This window comes from Phyllostomus hastatus, unplaced genomic scaffold, assembly GCF_019186645.2.
Source record: "Phyllostomus hastatus isolate PE091 unplaced genomic scaffold, TTU_PhHast_1.1 phas_scaffold_129, whole genome shotgun sequence".
In the NCBI taxonomy this organism is placed as follows: domain Eukaryota; kingdom Metazoa; phylum Chordata; class Mammalia; order Chiroptera; family Phyllostomidae; genus Phyllostomus; species Phyllostomus hastatus.
Window position 1 is genome coordinate 36,020,193 of NW_025334009.1, and position 19,983 is coordinate 36,040,175.

The following is a 19,983-nucleotide window of genomic DNA, read 5'->3' on the forward strand; positions in this document are numbered from 1 at the left end:
GGACTAGAGGTGGCTGTATGCATCCTGGACGATAGCTGCCTGACAGACGGTCTCCTCGTGTGCTCTGCAGGTGCTTTGGAGAAGACGTGTGCATCAGCATCCCCGATGTGGACGCCTACGTGATGGTGCTGCGGGCCATGGAGCCGCAGATCACCCTCCATGGCACAGACCGCTTCTGGAGACCCGCCGCCCAATTTGAAAGTGCCAGAGGGGTGACCCTGTTCCCTGACATCAAGATTGTGAGCACCTTCGCCAAAGCCGAGGCCCCCGGTGAGTTGAAGACCACAGGTACAGGTGCATCCTAGGTGTGGGCAGTGGGCTTTGAGTTCTCACAACCAGGGTAAAACACACTTGGGGACAACACTGTTGTTCCCTATAGCAAAGTCTTTACAATAGAAAAACAATCAAACCAACCTGGAAACAATGCAGATAAATATCAAGAGGGGAATGAATGGCTCAGCAAATCATGGTACCCTATACAGTGGTACCTCGGTACTTGTCGTTAACTTGTTCCAATGAATGGTAAGCAAGCGATGATTGATGAAGCACTTTCCCTTGTGGGACGGCATTGTGATGCATGCAAGTTCTAGCAAGTGCAAAGAGTGGCAAGCACTCGCAGAGTGCTGAAACATCTTTTCTTGTCAAAATACGAGTACCTGGTTTCACGAGTTCCGAAGCCTGTGAGTACTGAGGCACCACTGTGTAAGTGCTGTATTCTCAGAGGAAGGGCATTTATGCTAAACTGTAAGTGACGCAAAGCAAGGTGCAAATTATAGAGTATCTACACATAACACTGATCTCAACCATGTAAAGAAAGTACACCGAATACTGACAGTGGCGACATAACTCAGGTGCTTGAGTGCCCATCGATTTCTGCTCCCCGTCACTCTTCTGCTGCTGCAGAATGTTCTATTGTGGGTGCTGTTATTTCGACAACCAAAAAGGAAGTTTAAAAGCACAAAGAAAGAACATAACTGCATCATAATATGTACACAGAAAAGACTTTGTTCATCACTATTACTCTAAGCTCCCAGGGAAATTTCCAGTTGTCCTTTCATTGTTGGGAGGGCTATTCAGTAAAAGCAATCAGGATCATTTGCTGGGGAAAAACTCTCAGTTGCACTGAAAGCTGCAGCATAGGCTGCTGTCCTGAAGGAGGTGGAGGGAGGCAGGAAAAAGAAGGTGAGCGGGATTCGAGGGTGGAAAACCTGAGGCCCAACTCTACCGGGGAGAGAATACTTTCAGCTCCCCCTGTCTGTCCAGCAGCTGCTGCTGCTGATGTGCTGGTGCCTATGAGCCTGAGTCCCTGAGGGGCTGCCTCTGGACTAATCCTTCCCCATCACCCACTGCCTTAACCCACCCTGGTCCCAGCCAGTGGGGGTGCAGCTCACAAAGTAGCCCTTCTTAGCTTACAAAATAGGTGGTGTTTTACCACCTGGCAGGCAGGGCAGTCTCCTAGTTACACTCCCAGGTGCAATAGGTCATGTGCTCTTCCCTCTTCCCCTCATTTGTGGCCAAAATCAGACAGAAAAAGGGCCTCTGACCTCAGTGGTCGCAGGCCATGACTGAACGCTGGACTTGCGGGGCCCGGCAATGACACCCAGGCAACGCAGGGAAAAGCAACCATTGGGTGCCCATTTCACCTTCTGTTTATGAGAGGGGCAGCCAGAGCACAGGGCCAAGTGCCCGAGACCTGGTGTTAGTGCTTTTAAAATTTTACTCCAGTGTTGTTAGAACAGGCATTGTCACGGGTGCCTCAAACAAGCAGGACCCACTCTGGCTTCATCTTCTGCCCACACTGACCACACTTTGTGCCGTTTCAGTGTAAAGGACGGGTGAGCCCTCCGTGCACACCCGTCTGTCCCTCACTCACATCTCTGTGTCAGTTCGCACGTCCGCTCTTACTCTTCCCTCTGCCTGGGAGGTTCCTCTCCTTTCCCATTCTCACTATTGCCAGTGCCTCCCCCAGAAGGCTTCCTCTGCCACCACCTTGACCCCTGGACTGGGTTACGTCTCTGTTCTGTACACCCTCAGCCATGGACACAACTTTTGTTATCTGTCACTAAACACGACCAGAAGCTCCATGAGGGCTCAACCATGGCTGACTCACTGCTCAGTCCCTGAACCCGGCACAGTCCCTTCGGCATTGTGGGAATCAAGGAAAGGGCAGATGGGGGAGATACTGCCCACGATGCAAGCACAAGGGAACAGTGGGAAAATGGTCCCCTCTGCAGGGTGAGCCATCAGCCAGCCACATGGGGAGGCAGATGCTCTAACCCAACCTGACAAGAAGCTGGCAAAAAGGCCCAGAGGACATGAAGATCATTTGAAACCGAGAGACACATACACATTGTTATGTTAGACCTTGTTTTAAGTATACATTAATGTGCTTGTAGATTTTCCTAATAGCACACAAAGCCTTTGAGATTGGCAAGCATGTAACAATTAGGTGTTGCGCGTGGGTCACCGGCTAGCAGTGACCACGGCACACTGTGGATGGCTCGACAATACGCGAGAAATAACAACACATGCACAGAGACAAACCAGTTTCTGTGGGGAAGTAGGGACAGAATGGCCACCCCCCCTAGTGGGGAGCGCGCTGATTTACCGTCCATACCTGCTTTTATTAGGCTCATTTTGCATAATAATTCAGGCAAAGTACAGTACTCATTAGGGGAAGTAACAAAGGACTCTGCCGGTCTATTGAGTTGGGGGTCAAAGAGCTGTAAGGCTGAGGAACAAACTAGCTTCCTCCTAAGACCCTCCTCATTCAACTGAGAGCATTCTTGAACAAAGAAGGTTTCACAGTAATTTACATGTTCTTTCTTAGGCCTGATCACCCCAGGAAATCCGCACTTCCCAGTACCGAGCTGTACTTCCCCGTCATTGTTTCAGGCTTAGGTGGAGTGCGGGAACTAAGGCCACCGAGAGATAAGGAGATTTTCTTCCGGACGCTGAGAACTCAGACTTTGTCAAAGCCGAGGAGTGAGGGTCCATCACCCCCCTTTTGCTGCAGCCCCCAAGTCCTTCTTTTGGGGGGGCCTCCCAAAAGTGATCGTGCCTGGCTTGGGTTGTTCCCCCGTGGGGAATCTTACCCGTCTTTGGCTAACCGACCAAGCTTTTGGGGGGTTCAGTTATGAACAAAGCAGCAGAAACAGCATTCCTGCCAGGAAGATAAGCTTTTGTCTCCTTGCCGGCTCACGGTTCCAAGGGCGTTCCCTTAGCCTTAGCTAGGCGGGGGTTTCAGCTTCTAATACCAGTCAGGGCGGTTCCCAACAATTAGGGATATGAAAGAATTTATAATGATATGTATCTAGTGAGAGCAAAAATGTATTTTTGGTATCACTAAAAAATTCAAATAAGAAAATCCCTCATCTTTAGTAAACACTTTTTAAGTTCTATTTTTATAAATGTTTTATAATGCATAAAATATATTAATCTTGTAATTATAAGTAAATAAATATACTTATTTCAATGATCTCGGTTCACACATTTCCCCAGTAAGAGGCTGCAAGATCAAAAACATTTGGAGACTACTGGCCTGGAGGGGGAGATTTTACAAACTGTGGAATCAGAAAGTAACGATTTCTTCCCCAGCTCCTCCCCTGCTCTCTGTGTAATCCTGGGCAATCCACCCTCGGACCTTCTCCTCTCTAATGCCTGTCTGTGAGGACTTGGTTTGCACAGTGCCTCGTATACAGCAATCAATCCATAAATACCAATCGATTTTATTTTAAGGTGAGATGTTACAGTAAGTTAGTACTGCCAACCTGCCTAGCATTCAAACGCTCAGACATCCTTTTTGGAAATTCAGGGTCCCCAAAATCAGTCAGGGGCCAATGTGCCTAAGTATTGAACTATATTAACAGTGCAGCTCCATTTGAACCATGTATAGTAATACTGCTCTGTGTGAGAGCCTGGGTTGGAAACTGAGGGCTCAATCATAAAAAGTGCTTCTCTAGCCCTGGATGGCGTAGCTCAGTGGATTGAGCTCAGGCTGCGAATCAAAGTGTCGCAGGTTCGATTCCCAGCCAGGGTACATGCCTGGGTTGCAGGCCATGGCCCCCAGCAACCGCACATGGATACTTTTCTCTCTCTCTCTATCTTCCTCCCTTCCCTCTCTAAAAGTAAATAAAATAAAATCTTTTAAAAAAAAGTGCTTCTGTCCCTGGAAACCTCAGAGTCTACTGAGGGCAGCAGACACTCACCATAGCTGCATGGGGAAAGCTACAAGAGCATGGAGGAGGGGCACTTACCTCTGGCCTCAAATGACAGCTATTGCTTATTGAGCACCTACTATGGGCCATATACCATTTCAATGACCTCAAGATGCTTGCCCTCTTTAGAGATAAGGAAATTGAGGGGTAGGTAGTTTCTCCAACATTGCACAGATTCTCAGTAGCAGTGCTGGTACTCAAATTCATGTCTTTGGACTACTGTATTCATTTCTTCACACAAACCCCTGCTGCCCAACCTCAGGGGCTGCCTGGACATCCACCCGAGCAGTGGAGGTGGTACTTGGGGTTACACAGCCTCTTCTCGTGAGCCAACCTTCGCCCGGGGCAGCAGTCACAGAGGAGGAAGAAGATAGGCTATCTTCCTCCATTGTCTGAGCTGTCCTCACACCTGTCTTTCCCATGTGTCACTCTTTCCGCAGCCCCCAAATCAGCAGTCTTAGAAGAAATGCTTCACAACTTAGATTTCTGTGACATTTTGGTGCTGGGAGGGGACTTGGACCCAAGACAGGAGTGCTTGGAGCTCAACCACAGCGAGCTCCACCAGCGACACCTGGACGCCACCAACTCCACAGCAGGCTATTCCATCTACGGTAAGGCTGCGCTCAGCCCCGTCTCCTGCGGTCTCCCCCTTAGAGAAGCCTCATCCAGGGAGTCAGGAGCGTGATGGCACTCCATCACCTACGAGGGCAGTGTCAGGTGGGGACCCTTGACCTCTCTTGGAGCGTGGACCTCTGGCCCCTCTTTTGGTGAGCTACTCCAGCTTCCTGAGAACCTGGACCACATCCCTGCTCCTAGGAAAATCTCCTGTAGGAACAAGGTGGATGCCTTCTCCCATACTTGATCTCAGCAAATATCACAGCTACACTTGGCAGATTGAGGCCAAACGTTCTGATCAGAGCCCACTCTATGGGGGAATCCTGGGGATCAGTTTAATTAGCTCCTTAGAACTTTTGCTTCAGGGTATTGTCTGCCACTACACATCTCAAGCTCTCGGCCTGGCCAAATTCAGGAGACCCACAAGCCCCAGCAGCTGCAGCCTGTCTCCCCCACCTCCTCTTACGACAGGTGTGGTCTCTTGGCACAGGTGTGGGCTCCATGAGCCGCTATGAGCAGGTGTTGCGTCACATCCGCTACCGCAACTGGCATCCGGCTTCCCTCCAGGCCCGGCGGTTCAGGATCAAGTGCTCAGAACTCAATGGGCGCTACACCAGCAATGAGTTCAACTTGGAGGTGAGCGAGTCCTGTGGGTGTAAGGGGAGCCCAGGCTCACCCATTCTTCCCTTTCTTCATTCAGGGGGACTGCTGCCACTGGCACCCACCTGGCACTCCTGGTCAGCAGCACCTTGCCCTGCTCTTCCCAGGTCAGCATCCTCCATGAGGTCAGAGTGCCAGACAGGGAGCATGTCAACCACCTTATCGTGCAGCCTCCCTTCCTCCAGTCCGTCCAGCATCTGGAGTCTCGGACTAGCATCCAGCGCAGTTCAGGTAGGTCACCGGGCCGGAGGGACCTTAGGACACTCAGTGGTTATTGACTCAAGAGCATCACTAAACAGACACTTAGCGTGTAGCAGCCATAGGTGCCCAGAAGACCTAAGGGTGGGGCCTGACAGTAGAGAAGCTGTGGACCCTGGCTCAGAGGCACGCACACAGCCTCAGTAGGGAACCCAACAGGTAAACAAGGAGTTTCAGACAATGTATAATGACAGAGGTTAGTACAAAGTGCTGGGGTAAACGTTTGCAAAACCCTTCAGGCCCTCCCCAAAGCCACATCCATTCGGAAGCTTTCCCTGAGCCCTGTACAAATGCACGCATGTGCGCCACATTGCAAAGCCCCTGCCCGTACTTCCGCCCCAGCACTTGCCATATGGTGTTGCTGCCTGCCGGCCACTGTGTCTATTCCTGCTAAACTCCACTGTGCCTGCCTCTCAGTGGGGGCTGCCCTACCATGTGAAGGGAAAAGCAGGATATGGAAAAGAATTTGCACTTACTAACTGCCTACTGTGTACCTACATGGAAGCTCACAGAGATTATTTTATTCTCTCCTCACAACTACCCATGGGATAAGAATTATTAAGTCTGTCATATAGATGATGAATGTGAAGCCCACAGAGAATAAGGTGCTGACCCAGAGTCCTACAGTGGGAAAGTGTTAGGGCAGATTTTAACCTCGGCGTGGGGGTTTCATTCATGCCCCCTGGTGACCTGGAGTGAATTAGTTCACCATGTCATGCAGTTCCTCTCTTGTTCCAGTGGTCCCAAGCATCGCCACAGTGGTCATCATCATCTCCGTGTGCATGCTCGTGTTCGTGGTGGCCATGGGCATGTACCGGGTCCGGATCGCCCACCAGCATTTCACCCAGGAGGCCGAGGCTGCCAAGGAGGCCGAGATGGATTGGGACGACTCTGCGCTCACCATCACAGTCAACCCCATGGAGGTGATCCTCCCACGGGACAGGGAGGGAGTTTCACAGGGGATGCCTCTCCACCTAGCTCTGTCTTCCTTGTGCCAGAAACCCTGCCCCATCTGGCCCCACCCCACTGATCCCTCCCTTCTCTGAGCTCCCCCAGCCTTCTCAGTGCAAATGGACCACCCTTTCCCATCAACTGCATTCTCTGATTAAAACCATGTGAACTGCTCTCACCCTACAAACAGAACCAGACATTTCTTACAGCAAGCAGCCGTGTGGGGTCTGTCTGTTGTCACCCCCATTATATTTAACTTGGAGCTAACACTTGGGGACTCGGTATTGAATTTTTGATTAATTAACAATGTAAATTAGATGGCTTTTCTCCATACTGCCTGCAGAGCTCATTTAAAGGCTCAGAATAGGTTAAAACAGAAATACATTAATAGCTGCCATTTACTGAGCCCCCCGTTATGCCTGACACCACACAGCGAGCTCTAGATGCACATCTTGTGCCGCCTTCCAGCAGCCTGTGAAGTAGGAGCCACCTTCCTCATTTAGCCAGGTGGGAACCAACTCAGAGAGGAAAGTGAAGTGCTCACACTCACATAGCTGGAATGGTGGTGTCCATCCTCAAACTCCAGCTACTTGATTCTAAAGTTCAGCTCTTTCCAGGTAGCCAGCAGCTCCCAGAATCCACCCATGAATGTCCAAAGCCCCTCTGGGCATACGACTATCAAGGGAAACCATGGCATCACACCCTTCAGTCTGCCCGTGGGTACCAAGTGGCGGTAGAACCAAGAGCAACAAAGCAGGGGTAGATCAGGAGGATTCATTGAGATGTGAAAAGAAAATTACCAGGCAGTGCCCCCCCACCCTGCTGTTCTCATGCCTTGGTGTCGGAGCCAGTGTACCGATGTGGCTCAGCACGTGCAGTGGGTGGTGCTGAGCCACCACTGTGGAGACTCCAGCATCTCTGGACCTTGAAGCTGAGTCTTGGGTATGGGAAACAACCACCAACCCTGGAGCAGTCCAATTGTGGGCAAGGGTGTGCCTACCATGGAGCATGAGCAGGCAGAGCCATTGGGGCTGGAGTGTTCAGGGAAGACTTCTTGGAGGAAGTTAGCTTAGGGAGCCTTGAAAGATGGGTAGGATTTGGAGGAGGCAAAGGTAGAAGTGAGGACACTCCATAGATGGGGCGCAGCCATGGAAGGGCACAGGTCTTACATGACTGGTTCATCAAAACATAAATCCAGAAAAAAGATTTGGCTGGAACCACAAAAAAATCTAGAGGAAGCAGAGATGGGACTAGGAAAAAAGTGGGGTAGAGTCAGAGACTGAGGAATAAGCATGGAACATGAGGACCATGAACTTTGTCTTTCCCAGAGGAATGTTTCTGAGGGGCAGCACACCTGAGTCTTGCCTTAAAAGACCTGCTCCCAGAGGCATTGTATTCCTACTGGGAAAAGGAGAACAAGCTTAAATGCCATTCACTCTCTCACTGAGAAGCAAACACTGGAGATTTGGCAAGCTCATATCCATAAGCTCCAGTAATGCCAGAAAACAAGCCTGGGCCCGAAAGGCTCACTAAGTGATGTGTAGAACTGCACAAATGTCCAGTGTCTAAAACACACATCTTACCTTGGATTTATGTTGGAATTTGCTGCTCTTTCTTGTCTTTGTCCTTGACCGTCTGGTTTACCTTTCACCAGAGGACCTCCCTTCCAGGCCCAGGGGTTTAGCATTAAGGGGAAGAAGCCCAAAGGGCCCTAAATGTTTCCATAGTGCAGAGAGAAATAGAAACTCCAGAGTGGCCTCTCTTCAGCCCCTGACGAGCATTTTTCTTCTCTATCTAACATCCAGAAACATGAAGCACCAGGGCGTGGGGAAGATGAAACTGAGGAAGAGGAGGAGGAGGAAGTAGAAGAAGACATAAGCTCCAGCAGCAGCGACTCAGACGACAGCGATGAGGAGGAGGTGGAGGAAGGGGCGGGCAGGGGCAGACATGGGGCGAGTGGCGCCAGGCAAGCCCAGCTGGAGTGGGACGACTCCACCTTCCCCTACTAGTGCCCGTTGTCTGCGCCCGCCCACCTGTCCCTTTTGTAAGCCACACCTGATATATGTGAGCCTATCACTGTCGCCTCTGATTTCGATGACACCCTGAGCAGCCCTTCCCCAGCTTCCTGGAACCCACCCTTCCTCCTTTTGGGCACTCCACGTGCCCCAGCCCTGGGGTGGTTCCAAGAAGCCCAGCACATCTGCAGTGGGGACTTCAGGGTGGGCTTTGCCCTGCAGTCCTCACTGCTCCTGCCCTGGGTTCCCCCGGCGTCCTGTCAGCCAGTCTGCAGAGTTCTGCCTCTGCTCTTCTCTGCTGGGGAGGAGGCCAGCCTTTACATCAGTCACCTCCCCGGGCTCTGTGTTCCCCAGGCCCTTGAGTCCCAATCCGCTGTGTGTGCACCTGACTCAGCAGTCTCTCCACACAGACCAGCAGGTTCTCTGGTGGCTTCATCCAGGCAGGGTGGTCGGACTTTACACACCTGAGATCGTGGTCCTTAACTTTAAAGGAAAGTCCTTGTTGAGGCTGAATTAAGTTCATAGGGAGAGGTTCACACACTCATGCACACGTGCACACACTCTCCCCAGTTTGGAGATCCTTTCCCTTTGACCTTTCTGAGGCCATATAAAGCCTATTATGAGAAGTACAAAACCTTGGCCACAGCAGGGCCTGGTCCCCAGCCAAAGTGCTCTGAGTCTGTCTGCCTGGGCAGCTGCCAAGACCCACGTGGCTTCCCTGCTGGCGACTCGCACCCAGTGAAACCACAGGATCCAGGAAGCATCCCACACAGGCACTGCCCCAGAGAAAGCTGTGAAAAGTCTGCAGCTGGGGATCAGAAGGAAGGGCTGACGAGGTGACACCACTGGGCTTTGTGGTGGATGAAGGTCTGGGAGACGGGGTGGCTGGGCTCTCCTGGGCCAGAGGGCAGCCCCGGTGGGCAAGGCCCATGCCACCTAGTCTTATGATTCTCGTCCCCTATTTCACCCTGGTTTACCTCTTAAGAAAATGCATTCCTCTTGGATGTATTAGAACAAGCGTGAACTGCATTAAGTCTAAAATGAAAGCTTGAAAACTTAACTGCTATGAATTAGAAACATTTGCGATAACAGCTGCTGCTTCTTGTAAAAGGAGCAGTGCTTTGGGTGGAGGGCAAATATATCTGAAAACCTAACTTATTTATTTATTTATTTATTTCTTATTTTTTTAATAAGGAAATCTTTTCCATCTCCTTCCTAACATGGACACCTCATGGGGAGAATTGTTGCTATAGTAACTGGTCTGTGATCTTTTGTGGCCAAGAGAATAGCAGGCAAAAATTAGGGCCATTATAGGACCTCCATGAGGCTTGAATGTCTCAGGCTTTGTCCTCAGCACGTGTGATCTGTCCCTGTCCCCCCAGTCTCCTCCAGCTCATTTCATAGTGACTTGGCACTGGTACCAAGCTGGTCCCTAGTTACAGTGGTGTTCAGATTCAAAAGAAAGTTCAGAATCTATTCATTCTCTTTCCTGTGTTCTCAAAACAGAGCTTCTGAAGAGGACCACTGTCAATGTCCTCTAGTCTGACCTTCACCCAGTGAGGACCCAGGATAAGCCTTGGCATCCTTCTGATTCCAGAAAACTACCTTATGCAGCTTTTCCATTGTCTAAAGTGTTTTTCTGCATCTGTTCCTTCCTGTGAGCTTCACGGTAACTCTGTGAGGTAGCTAGGACATCTGCTGTCAGGTACACTTTCATTATGAGTAAACTGAGGTTCAGAGTTTCAAGGGTCTTGCTCAGAGTCATTCAGAGACACAGATAAGTCTGGACCCCCACCTCCACTTTCTACTTTTGTTTCTACTTATGTTCATATTATGCAGCTAACAGGCATTGTTGAGGACCTAGTATGTGCTGATCACTCACCCAGCAGCAGTGGGAAAGGGATGAAGCTGAATAAAAGAAGCTCCCTGCTCAGAGGACCTGATGGTTGCAGAAGAGACACAAAGGGGCATGGAAATTATACAGGCACAGAGGGAGGGAGAGCAGTCACAGGAAGAAGAGGCACACATTCACAGACTCCTCCAGAGCTCTTATTTTTCCTTCTTAGGGAAAAATGCTAGCAGAAGTTTAGAGTTTTATATGCATTGAATGGAAATAGACACTTCTGTGAATTCTCCCAACCAAACAGCCCTTTGCTACCCTGCTGTGTCTGCACATCCACAAGGAGAAAATCTGCAGGATGGTGTAGTCTTCTCCATCCCCTCAGTTCAATAAGAAGAGACTCTTCACTGGGGCATTTAGGAGCGAACAGAATTCTCCCAAAATTATGGCAGTAAAAATGAACACTTTACCTGTTGAAAACCAGTTCTTTTTCAATTTGATTTAAAATATGTAAGTCCAGCTCTCACGAGCACACTCCTCTCTGCTCAGTCTTTGGGTTTGGCTGGCGTGGGGAAATGCTCCACACCCTCTGTCTCCGACGGCCGCGTTGCTGCTCATGGCTGAGGGAGCTGTTGGGCATGTGAGATCTTTCTGTGTTTTGGGGGGCAGGGAATAAGTGAAAGTGGCACTTGGCTAGGGAAGCAGAGTCGTGGGCTGGACTTACAGGTAGAGAAACAAGGGGTCGTCTGAGCCCTTTTGTAGAAGTCCTGCTGTGAAAGGTCACACTCTGCTCTCTGGAGCTTGAAGATAGATAGGCTGGCACCTCTCCAGTGGCTCAGGGGACAGGAAGGAGGAGGAGGAGGCAGAGGTTGAGACAGAAAAGGCCAGCACTGAGTGAGTTGCCCTAGTGGCGTAAGGCAATCCACAGCCGGTCACCGTTCTTAAAGAATGCTGAAAGTATGTGCTAGTAGGTTTAATCAAATGCTATAAATCTGACCAAAGCCCAAGTTCACCTAGATAACAAAAGGTGATTTCCGTGAGACCACTTTTCACTTTCACTTTCCTGAGTGCACTCAATCCTGTCCAGTAGGGCGTAGACCACAGATCTCTGCCTGTGGCAAGGGCTGTAACTTGTAGCCACAGACCCTCCAGAGAGAGGGCTCCTGGTGGGCAGTCATGCTCTCTGTTCCTGTACACATGTCCGGGCTCGGCAAACATGGTCTGTAAAGAGCCAGACAGCAAATAGTTTGGGCTCGGCAGGCCATGTGGTCGACAAGCCTGCCACTCTGCCCCTGGAGCATGAAACCAGACAGACATTTCTTAAATAAGTGAATACGGTTACATTCCCAAATAACTTGACTTATGAACACTAGAAAAATCAGGCAAGTTGAATTCATATTATTTTCCCATGTCACGAAATGTTATTACTCTTCTGATTTTTATTTTCAACCATTTAAAAATGGAAAAGCCTCCTGGAGCCCATAGGCCCCATAAAAACTATCAGCCAGCCCGATTTGGCCCTCGGGTCACAGTCTGCATGCTCCTGCCTTATGTGTGTGGAAAACAGCCCTCCATCTGCCAAGAGAAAGCAGATCGCTGTCTTAGACCCTCTCTTAAATCTCCCCGTGGCTTTGCTTCAAAAATGATCAACAAACAACACCACAGTCTTTAATTAAGCAGTTTTAAAAGTCTGTGTTTGGAGGGAAATGAAAGTGAAAAGGACATTTGTTACTTGTTGAATTGACTCAAAGGTGGGCAAACGTCCCTCCAGAGCTGAAGGCCCTGCGTCCAGGCACTGACTGCGTGCTGAGTGCTAACCCCACTGAGCTGGACTCCCAGACGCAAGGCCTTCTCTGCAAGACTCAGCCCACCATGATTTCTAAGACAGAGTGTTCATTATTTCAGACTGATTTCTATTTCAGCCCAGCTCACTCTAAAAATGGTTATCTAAAGACTTGTGACTGTTTGAATCGATAGTGGCATAATCAGTAGAAAGCCCAGCCCAGCATACTTCAACATTAGCACTCTTCTTGGCTCTACGATTCGACATTAGCAAGAGGAAGAAGAGGAGGTCTTTTTCTTAAGCATCCCTCATTTAAATGAACCAAATCAGTCTTTTTAAGAAAGTGAGGGGGTGTGTCTAATTCTTTGAAAGAATTTACCAGTGCAAAGTAGATGCTTTTCAGCTAAGATCATTCACAGGCCTTTGGGAGACACTCAAACCCTCCTGCCATGGACTGTGATGGGCTGCTGATAGCACACGGTTCTCTGTCTGCATCAGACTCCTCAAGGCTGATGAGCAGAAGCCCTTGGCACAATTTAATTCGCATGTGGCCACTTTTCCTTGTCCAGCTATATGCAATGGAAATGAGCAATGAAAGTTTTGAAGTCTGCCCCAGCACCTTCATTTCCCTGTCTTTATTTACTTTACTTAATAAGTTGATTCTGTACCTGCTTTGTAGATCTTGCTCCAGTGTTTCTTTTGACAACTTTCCTCAGCAGGAAAGGAAAGTTGGCTTTACAGGGGCTGTGGACTCAAAGGGAGACTTGACTCTCCCAGGGAGACAAAAAGAGACAGCAGAAGTCACCTCCACCAGCACCCCAGAAAGCTCTCTGACACTTCCCATTTCAGCGAGCAGATGGGATCTCTTTGCAGCAATGTTCCAAGTCATTCTGCAGATCCTTGCTGAGCACCCATGGTGTGCCAGGCCCTGTGCCAGGAACGGGGAGGGAGGAAGCGGGAGCCTTGGCCCTGCCCATGAGGAGCTCCTTTGCAGTGTTAGAGGCTGTCTATGAGTAGTCAGAACTGTTGCGGATGGAAGTCAGCAGCTGGGACAGGTGGGATCACTTGCTTTGGCCATTCTCCACCCTGAGACAGGTGGTAGGTGTCCTCCTGGGAGCCCTGATACATCTCTGAGCCAATGCGACCCTCTGTGTTTCTCAGTTCTACCCCAGTCTGACTCAGCTCACTGGTAGATGACAGCCAGTCATCCTGCCCAGTGGGCCAAAATAATGTGACTCATTAAGAGTTAAGTGATACTAGCCCAAAGGAAGTTCTGAAGGTCAACAGCAGGCAACTTCAAAAGTTAGGAAGGGTGACCCAGGTATGTGAGCTAAGGCCAATGCCCTGAATCTGCCTGATGTGAGGTGCCATGTCACAGCTGAAGAGGGAAGAAAGGCCGCACTTCAGAGGGCCTGCTGAGGGGCCACACCTGATGCTGTGAAGCAACATTCTCCAGATGCACACCTGGACCAGCAGCATCAGCAGCACCTGAGAGTGAGTGAGCGATGCAGATTCTCAGGTCCCACTCGAGACCTCCTGAATCAGAATCTCCAGGAGTGGGGCCCAGCCACCCGTGTTTTCCTGAGCTCTCCGGTGCTGGTGCCCCCTAAGGTATGAGAACCACGGATGCAGAGGAGGAGGAGAGTGACTTAGGCTGGCTCTGGGAGGAGATAACAGCAAAAGAAAATGATCAACTGCTGGTGAGGAAAGGGGGCCACCAGGCCCCAATCCACAGTCCCCGAAGCAGGGTTTCAGAGCACCCTGGTCCTAGTCCCAGTTGCACTCCTCCCCTCAGGCAGGAGCCACTTCCTGCTGGTCTGGCCCTTTCCATCCTGCAGGGGCTGTAACAAGGCCACCCATCCCTTAGGGAGGCCCCCATCCAGGTCCCTCCTCAAGGGCTGTACTTCAGGGGAAAACAGTTAAACTGCAGCAATGACTTTGCATCAGCAGGAGGCCCCCAGTCCCCACATGGCCTCTGTGCTGATGGAGCCACCTGGGCCTGGAAGACAGTGGCATGGTCATTTAAGGACACTGCAGGTAGCTGCAGCACTGCTCCCTGTGTGACGGGACTGGGCACACAGCAGCATAGTCCCAGCACTGAATCAGATAGGAGACAAATGGCTTTTCTTGCAAGGGCAGTAACTCTTTCTGGATGTCACTGAAAGTGGAAAACAAAAACCAAACACAAACCTGCAGCCTTCCCTACAGACCATCTGTCTTGGCCCTTGAATTTCCAAGACCAGGCTCCATCATTGCTCCTTGTCCCCATCGACCAGATGCCTGAGGTCTGCCAATTATTGATTTAGGTTTTTTTTTTTTATTTATGGCTTAAACCATGGAGATCCACAAAGCTCTGGGAGGACTAGCTGGTGCTCTGTGAGTCATTCACAACTAACTATGGGATAGTCTGCCCTTACATAAGGATTTCTGAGACTGGGAGTCCAAGGACTGAGGTACTGGGCCTTGGAGTGGGAAAACTAAAAAAAGAAAAGAAAGGAAAAAACAGGCTGGGAAAGAGCCCAGACACATGGCCTTAGAGAGCTAGTCACCGCCATGTTTACTCCTAAGAATCCCAATTCCCTCAGATCAGAGATACGTTCCTGGTCCTCTCCAGTCTTTTTGCTGAGTCCTCTCAAGTGCTCCACGGACACCTCCATTTTTCCAGCTCAGCCTGGAAAACATCTGATTAAATGGCCCACTGATCTCCTCAGACCACAGAGATCCTATGGAGAGGAACTCATCTCTAACACATAAGACAATGCTAAGGAGAACAAACAGGGCTTGCCAGTTGCTTGCTGGTGAGAGAGATTGGGAACACCAAACCAAGAAGGAAGGGTAAAGTACTTCTTCATGCCACTTACATCCAGAGAGTTTTTTCTTCACAGCCTGGCCACTCTTTGTGAATTCTCTGAAGAAACATATTTTTCCCTGGACTTTAAGGCAATTTTATGTGTTTCCCTAAGGTTAGTCATTTATTGCAAAAAGCCTGTTGTGGGAGAAAAGGACAAGGAAAGGGATGTCAGGTAGTTGATGGAGAGCCCTCTGGTAGTTCTGCAAGCAGGACAGGCTCTGTTTTCACTGGCAGGTGAGACAGGGAGATGCATGGACTGAGGGTGAGGGCCTCAGATCCAGCCAGGACACCAGGCGGAGTGAGTCATGAGAAGACATTCATGGGGAAGGCCAGGCCCAGGTGAGACTTATGTGATGCCTCCCTGACAGACCACATCAGCCATTCACACTCACAGGAATGTGTAGAGAACCATGTCCTGGCACCAGCTAGTTCCTCCCATTCTAAGGAGCAGAGAGGAGCTGGGACCTCTGCACTACTGAAGTGACATCTTCAGAGTCAGGGACCTTCCCCATGAAAATTTTCAGTTGAGTGAAATAGAACCACAGCCGTCTGCCCTCCCCAGGCCCTTGATGGGGTATCTGATGAGGGCCCTGGAACTCATGGTTGTGTGAGGCGAGAATGGGCCCCCACTCTTGTCCCCTTGGCTGCATAGGTCCCTTCCTCCAGGCAAGGAGACTAACTTTTCTGTCACAGCACCTGAGGTGTCTAGCATGGCACCTAGCCCGTAGCATGTGCTCTGTAAACTTTGAAGTACATGGCATGTCAGAAATCATTTGACTTCAATGAATGGACAAGGTTTGAAAAATGGAGATGCTTCAGGTGGAAGAGGAGTGGAAATGCAGTGGATGGAGGAGAACATTCCTGCTTAACAAAAGGGAAAAGAACAGGAGTCAGGGTGCTGGGGGAGTAACCCTCTCCCAGCTATAGCCAGTCAAAGGAGCCCCTAAGCAAGGGCAAGCCTGGGTGGGCCTTGATGGTCCCCTTGCTCTGCTCTATAGGCCATGGGCAGCATCCTGACTGAGAGAGAGCCTCCATCTGTTGATGACCCCAGGCCTGTGCTGCTCTCCAGTCCCTTTTATCAGATTCACTGCAGAGGAGATTCATCAAGGTGAAGCTCAATTCCCGGTAGACTAATGAAAAGAGGACAACAGACGTGCAAAGAGCCAAAATGCAGACAGTGTGTATTAATCACAGGCAAGAGAAACATGTCAGCTTTAATGTCTATTTGCTTTTATCTTGAAATGAAAATGCATCTCTGCTGCCCAGATCCTTTTTTTCTGAGCATTTCAGAACAGGAATGGGACATGCATGCACACACAGATAGCACTGAGGGTTCTTTTCCCCAACAGAAAGAGCCATCAGAGACACGAGCCCATAGGTTGTATCTATTTGCAGAAGCAGAGAACCAACCACAAAGCTCAGCTACAGACTCCAGTCCCTGTGTGGGGAAGGGAAGGAAAGGGCTGAGGAGGCATCCGTGTTTGGGAGGTGGGGGGCTTCGCTTGTGCCTGTGGGTCATAGATATGAATATACTCTGCACATCCACCCCTGGACACAAAAGTGCGCCGATCCTCGTCATGTGGACCCCTTCCTGCCCTGCCCATCACCCCAGCTCCCTAACATAACTGCAAAGGAGCAGCTGATGTACAGGATTCAGAAGAGGTCATGTTCATCATCCCTAGTAAACTTCAAGTGGTAGAAAAAAGGCAAAAGTTTTTTGGAGGTCAGGAAGTTAGACTTGACATCCTGCAAGTCTAACTGATCACTCAAAAAGCAAGAAAAGGGAGATGGAGATGACTCAGTGTTGGAGAGGGAACAGGTGAGATAGAATCAGAATGACAGTAACCAAAACACCCCTCACCCAGGAAGTCAGAGCATGGCTGTCTTGAAAGCTGTATCCAAGGTTCAGCACACTTCCTGGGTACATCTGGCAGTGTGACCACAGAGGCAGCCAGATCAAATGCTTCCAAAGTTGGAGCTGTTGGAAGGTGATTTCAGTTCTTAATTGAGGTAGTCATGATGTCTCACGCCACTTGATGGCTTCCAACCTGACCTTGGTGACTTCCAAAAATGGTTTTTGTTCCCTGAGCTCAACTGGCTTGGGAGGAGATTAAAGAAAATCAGCTGGTGAGTTTAGAGAAGAAAAGTGCATGTAGAAGTTGGTTGTTTTCAAAGACTGTAAGTGTTAAGAGTTGGCTGTGCTGTGTTATTGGCATGGACATTATATTGTCGGTAAGGTAAGATTCGGAATGACTTGGTGGCACCTTTGTTTGGAATATTGGTCAATGTGTTAAGTATAAATGATCAAAGATAAGTAGGCTGAGGACAGTTAAATATGTGCATCATATACATACACCTATCTATAATAGAGAAATAAGTAAGATATACAATGAAGTTGCCAATGGTCCCAACAAATTTTGAATTCCACAAAAGCACTAGTATGGATGTGACACTTTTTCATATTTTTGTTGTTTACTTTTAGTTCTCAAAGTACTGGCAACAGTCACTGGCACATAGTAGGTAAGCTTTTGGAAATGGAAGGTCCGCTTGTCACCAGTTAGTAGACACTCAGGAGCATCATTATACCCAAATTAAGTGAGCGACAGAGAAGCTCAGCCACACCCCCTTCCCTGATCTTCACAACCTGGCCTTTGTGACTCATAGAGTCAGCCAGTGTACAGCCAGCTGCAGGTACTGGGCCTGGCTGTCAGCAAGCAGTGACAGATGTTGCACATAGTGGGTTCACAACACTTGGCCCACATCGGCATCACGCCCCACAGGCTACTTCTATAGGGAACAGGACTGAGGGCTTCCCTCTCATCACCTCTGCCATGCCCTAAACACTTGGTGAAATCCTGTTGAATTTTGCCAACTTCAGATACAATTCTGCAACTACATGTCAAGTCCTGGGCTCAGCCAGTCGAAAAGGTCCAGTGGTTGCTTCTCTCAGCCCTTTCCTTCTCCCCTGTCTGGGACACCACCACCAGTTAGAAGTCTTGGATGGCTGCTTATGCTTAGGTGCCAACCACAGCATGGGTGAGAAGGGTCTGAGGTACAGAGGTGAGCTTTCTCTCTTTGAAGCCCCCTTGGTATTGGCTCTGCAGAGAGGATGGACCCTCAGCCTCGTTTTCAGAATCACCTTCAATCACTGTTACAGTCTGGGCAGTGACTGCCAGTCTGGCCAGAGTGTCTCCCACAGCAGTGCTCCTAGGGGTGGGCCAGCGTGTCCCTGACACACATCAGATTACTGAGCTCTTCCAGCTGCCTCAAAGAGTGAATTGTTTTAGTCTAGGAAATGTGTGTATTTGCTAAACACACTGTTGTGTGTGTATGAGTGTGATGCAATGCCAACTCTAGACTATCTTGTTAGAAGGACTATATGCATTTATGGAATGTTGAATCCAATTTCAGGAGAGCATATTGTCACATTGCTCCATGAATGAGGCTGCTCAGTTGCAGCAGACCAGAGAAAATGCCCTCTCCCCTCCTCACACTCCCAGCACCCGTCCCCACCTGATGAGCTGCCCCGTCTAATTCAGGCTGACGCCAAGTGAGGGGCACTGAGAATCTGTATGTATATAAAGATCTAGGAAGAACTCAGACCCATCATGGGACTTTGCTGGGCTTCTTCCCATGACTGTGATCTTATCCATGTTGGAATCACAAACTTTAAATTTCTAACAATTAAGGTTCTTGCTGTTTCCAAGTAATTTGTTAAATGCTATTCAACACAGACAGATATTTATTTTCAGCCTTGGCTTGTAAATGCCTACAAACTGATTCATGCTGGTGGTCATTACGACACTTTCTGTGAATTGGTGAATAAATATGATTTTAGAGTTTCACAGTAAAGATGACCTCTGAGAGTGTTTATTCTTCGGCGTATCTGATGAGGTAAAATGATGCTGCAGCCGATCACCATTCTCCCAGGCTCTGTCTTGAATCCACACATGGCAGAGAGAGGGGTGTGGACTGTGGGGTGGCATGGAAAATTGGACCCTCTCCACCTCCATCAGGGTGCCCTGCCATACCCAGAGCTGAGCTCTGCACCGTTGTTACTGGAGACCAATACGAAGACAATCTTAATGTATTTGTTGTGCACCTGCAAAGGGCTGGATCTCTATGTGTGTGGTCTTAATCCCTGAAGTGTGTAATTCTTTGTATAAATGTGCAGAAGATGAGACACAGAGGTGCTGGGGACGTAGGAGAGAGCAGGTGGGACTGAGCACAGCTCTGTCTCTCCCCATCCAGCCCATTCCTTCCTGCTCCTCCCAGCTGACCTTCCCTTTTGTCACGTGAACCATTACTGATGTATGTAATCTATTTAGCATTAACTAGGTACATGGAACTATGCTCTGCCTTATGTGCTGTATTTTATTTTAACCTCACAAACGTTTTATTAGATTTACATCTCCATTTGCAAATGAGAGAATAAAGCACAGAGAGGCTACATAAATAATCCTAAGCTAAAGATGCCAAAGTTCAGAGTCGCTCAGGCTCAAACTGGTGCATTTAACCCATATAGCCACTCTAGACAGCCTGCTTTGGATCAGTCCAAAAGCAAATGTCCACATTCTGTGAGTCCCAGGGTTACTGTAACTCTGGGGCTACTTGGAAACCTTTAAAAGGGAAAGCTCTGGGGACTAACACCCTTCAGTCACATTGTAGAGACTTCCACATGTGCCTACAAGCTTCACCAGCTCCCTTGCTGGACACAGACCCCATAGCCTTGACTTCCAGGATCCACGAGCACAGTTCTTGGACTTCCTCAGAGCCCTCATCCAGTTCTCTCT

General features: G+C 49.3%; 1 protein-coding gene across 1 annotated transcript in view; it reads left to right on the forward strand.

The window, feature by feature from the left end:
* CLSTN2 (calsyntenin 2) overlaps positions 1–19,002 on the forward strand; it is a 580,028-nt gene extending 561,026 nt beyond the window's left edge. The window contains exons 12-17 of the mRNA XM_045856852.1: positions 71–270; positions 4,658–4,828; positions 5,323–5,468; positions 5,600–5,723; positions 6,489–6,673; positions 8,507–19,002. Of these exons, the coding sequence (XP_045712808.1) occupies positions 71–270; positions 4,658–4,828; positions 5,323–5,468; positions 5,600–5,723; positions 6,489–6,673; positions 8,507–8,710 (1,030 nt within the window). The 3' untranslated portion in view covers positions 8,711–19,002. The remainder of the gene's footprint in view (positions 1–70; positions 271–4,657; positions 4,829–5,322; positions 5,469–5,599; positions 5,724–6,488; positions 6,674–8,506) is intronic.
* Positions 19,003–19,983: the final 981 nt, after the last annotated feature.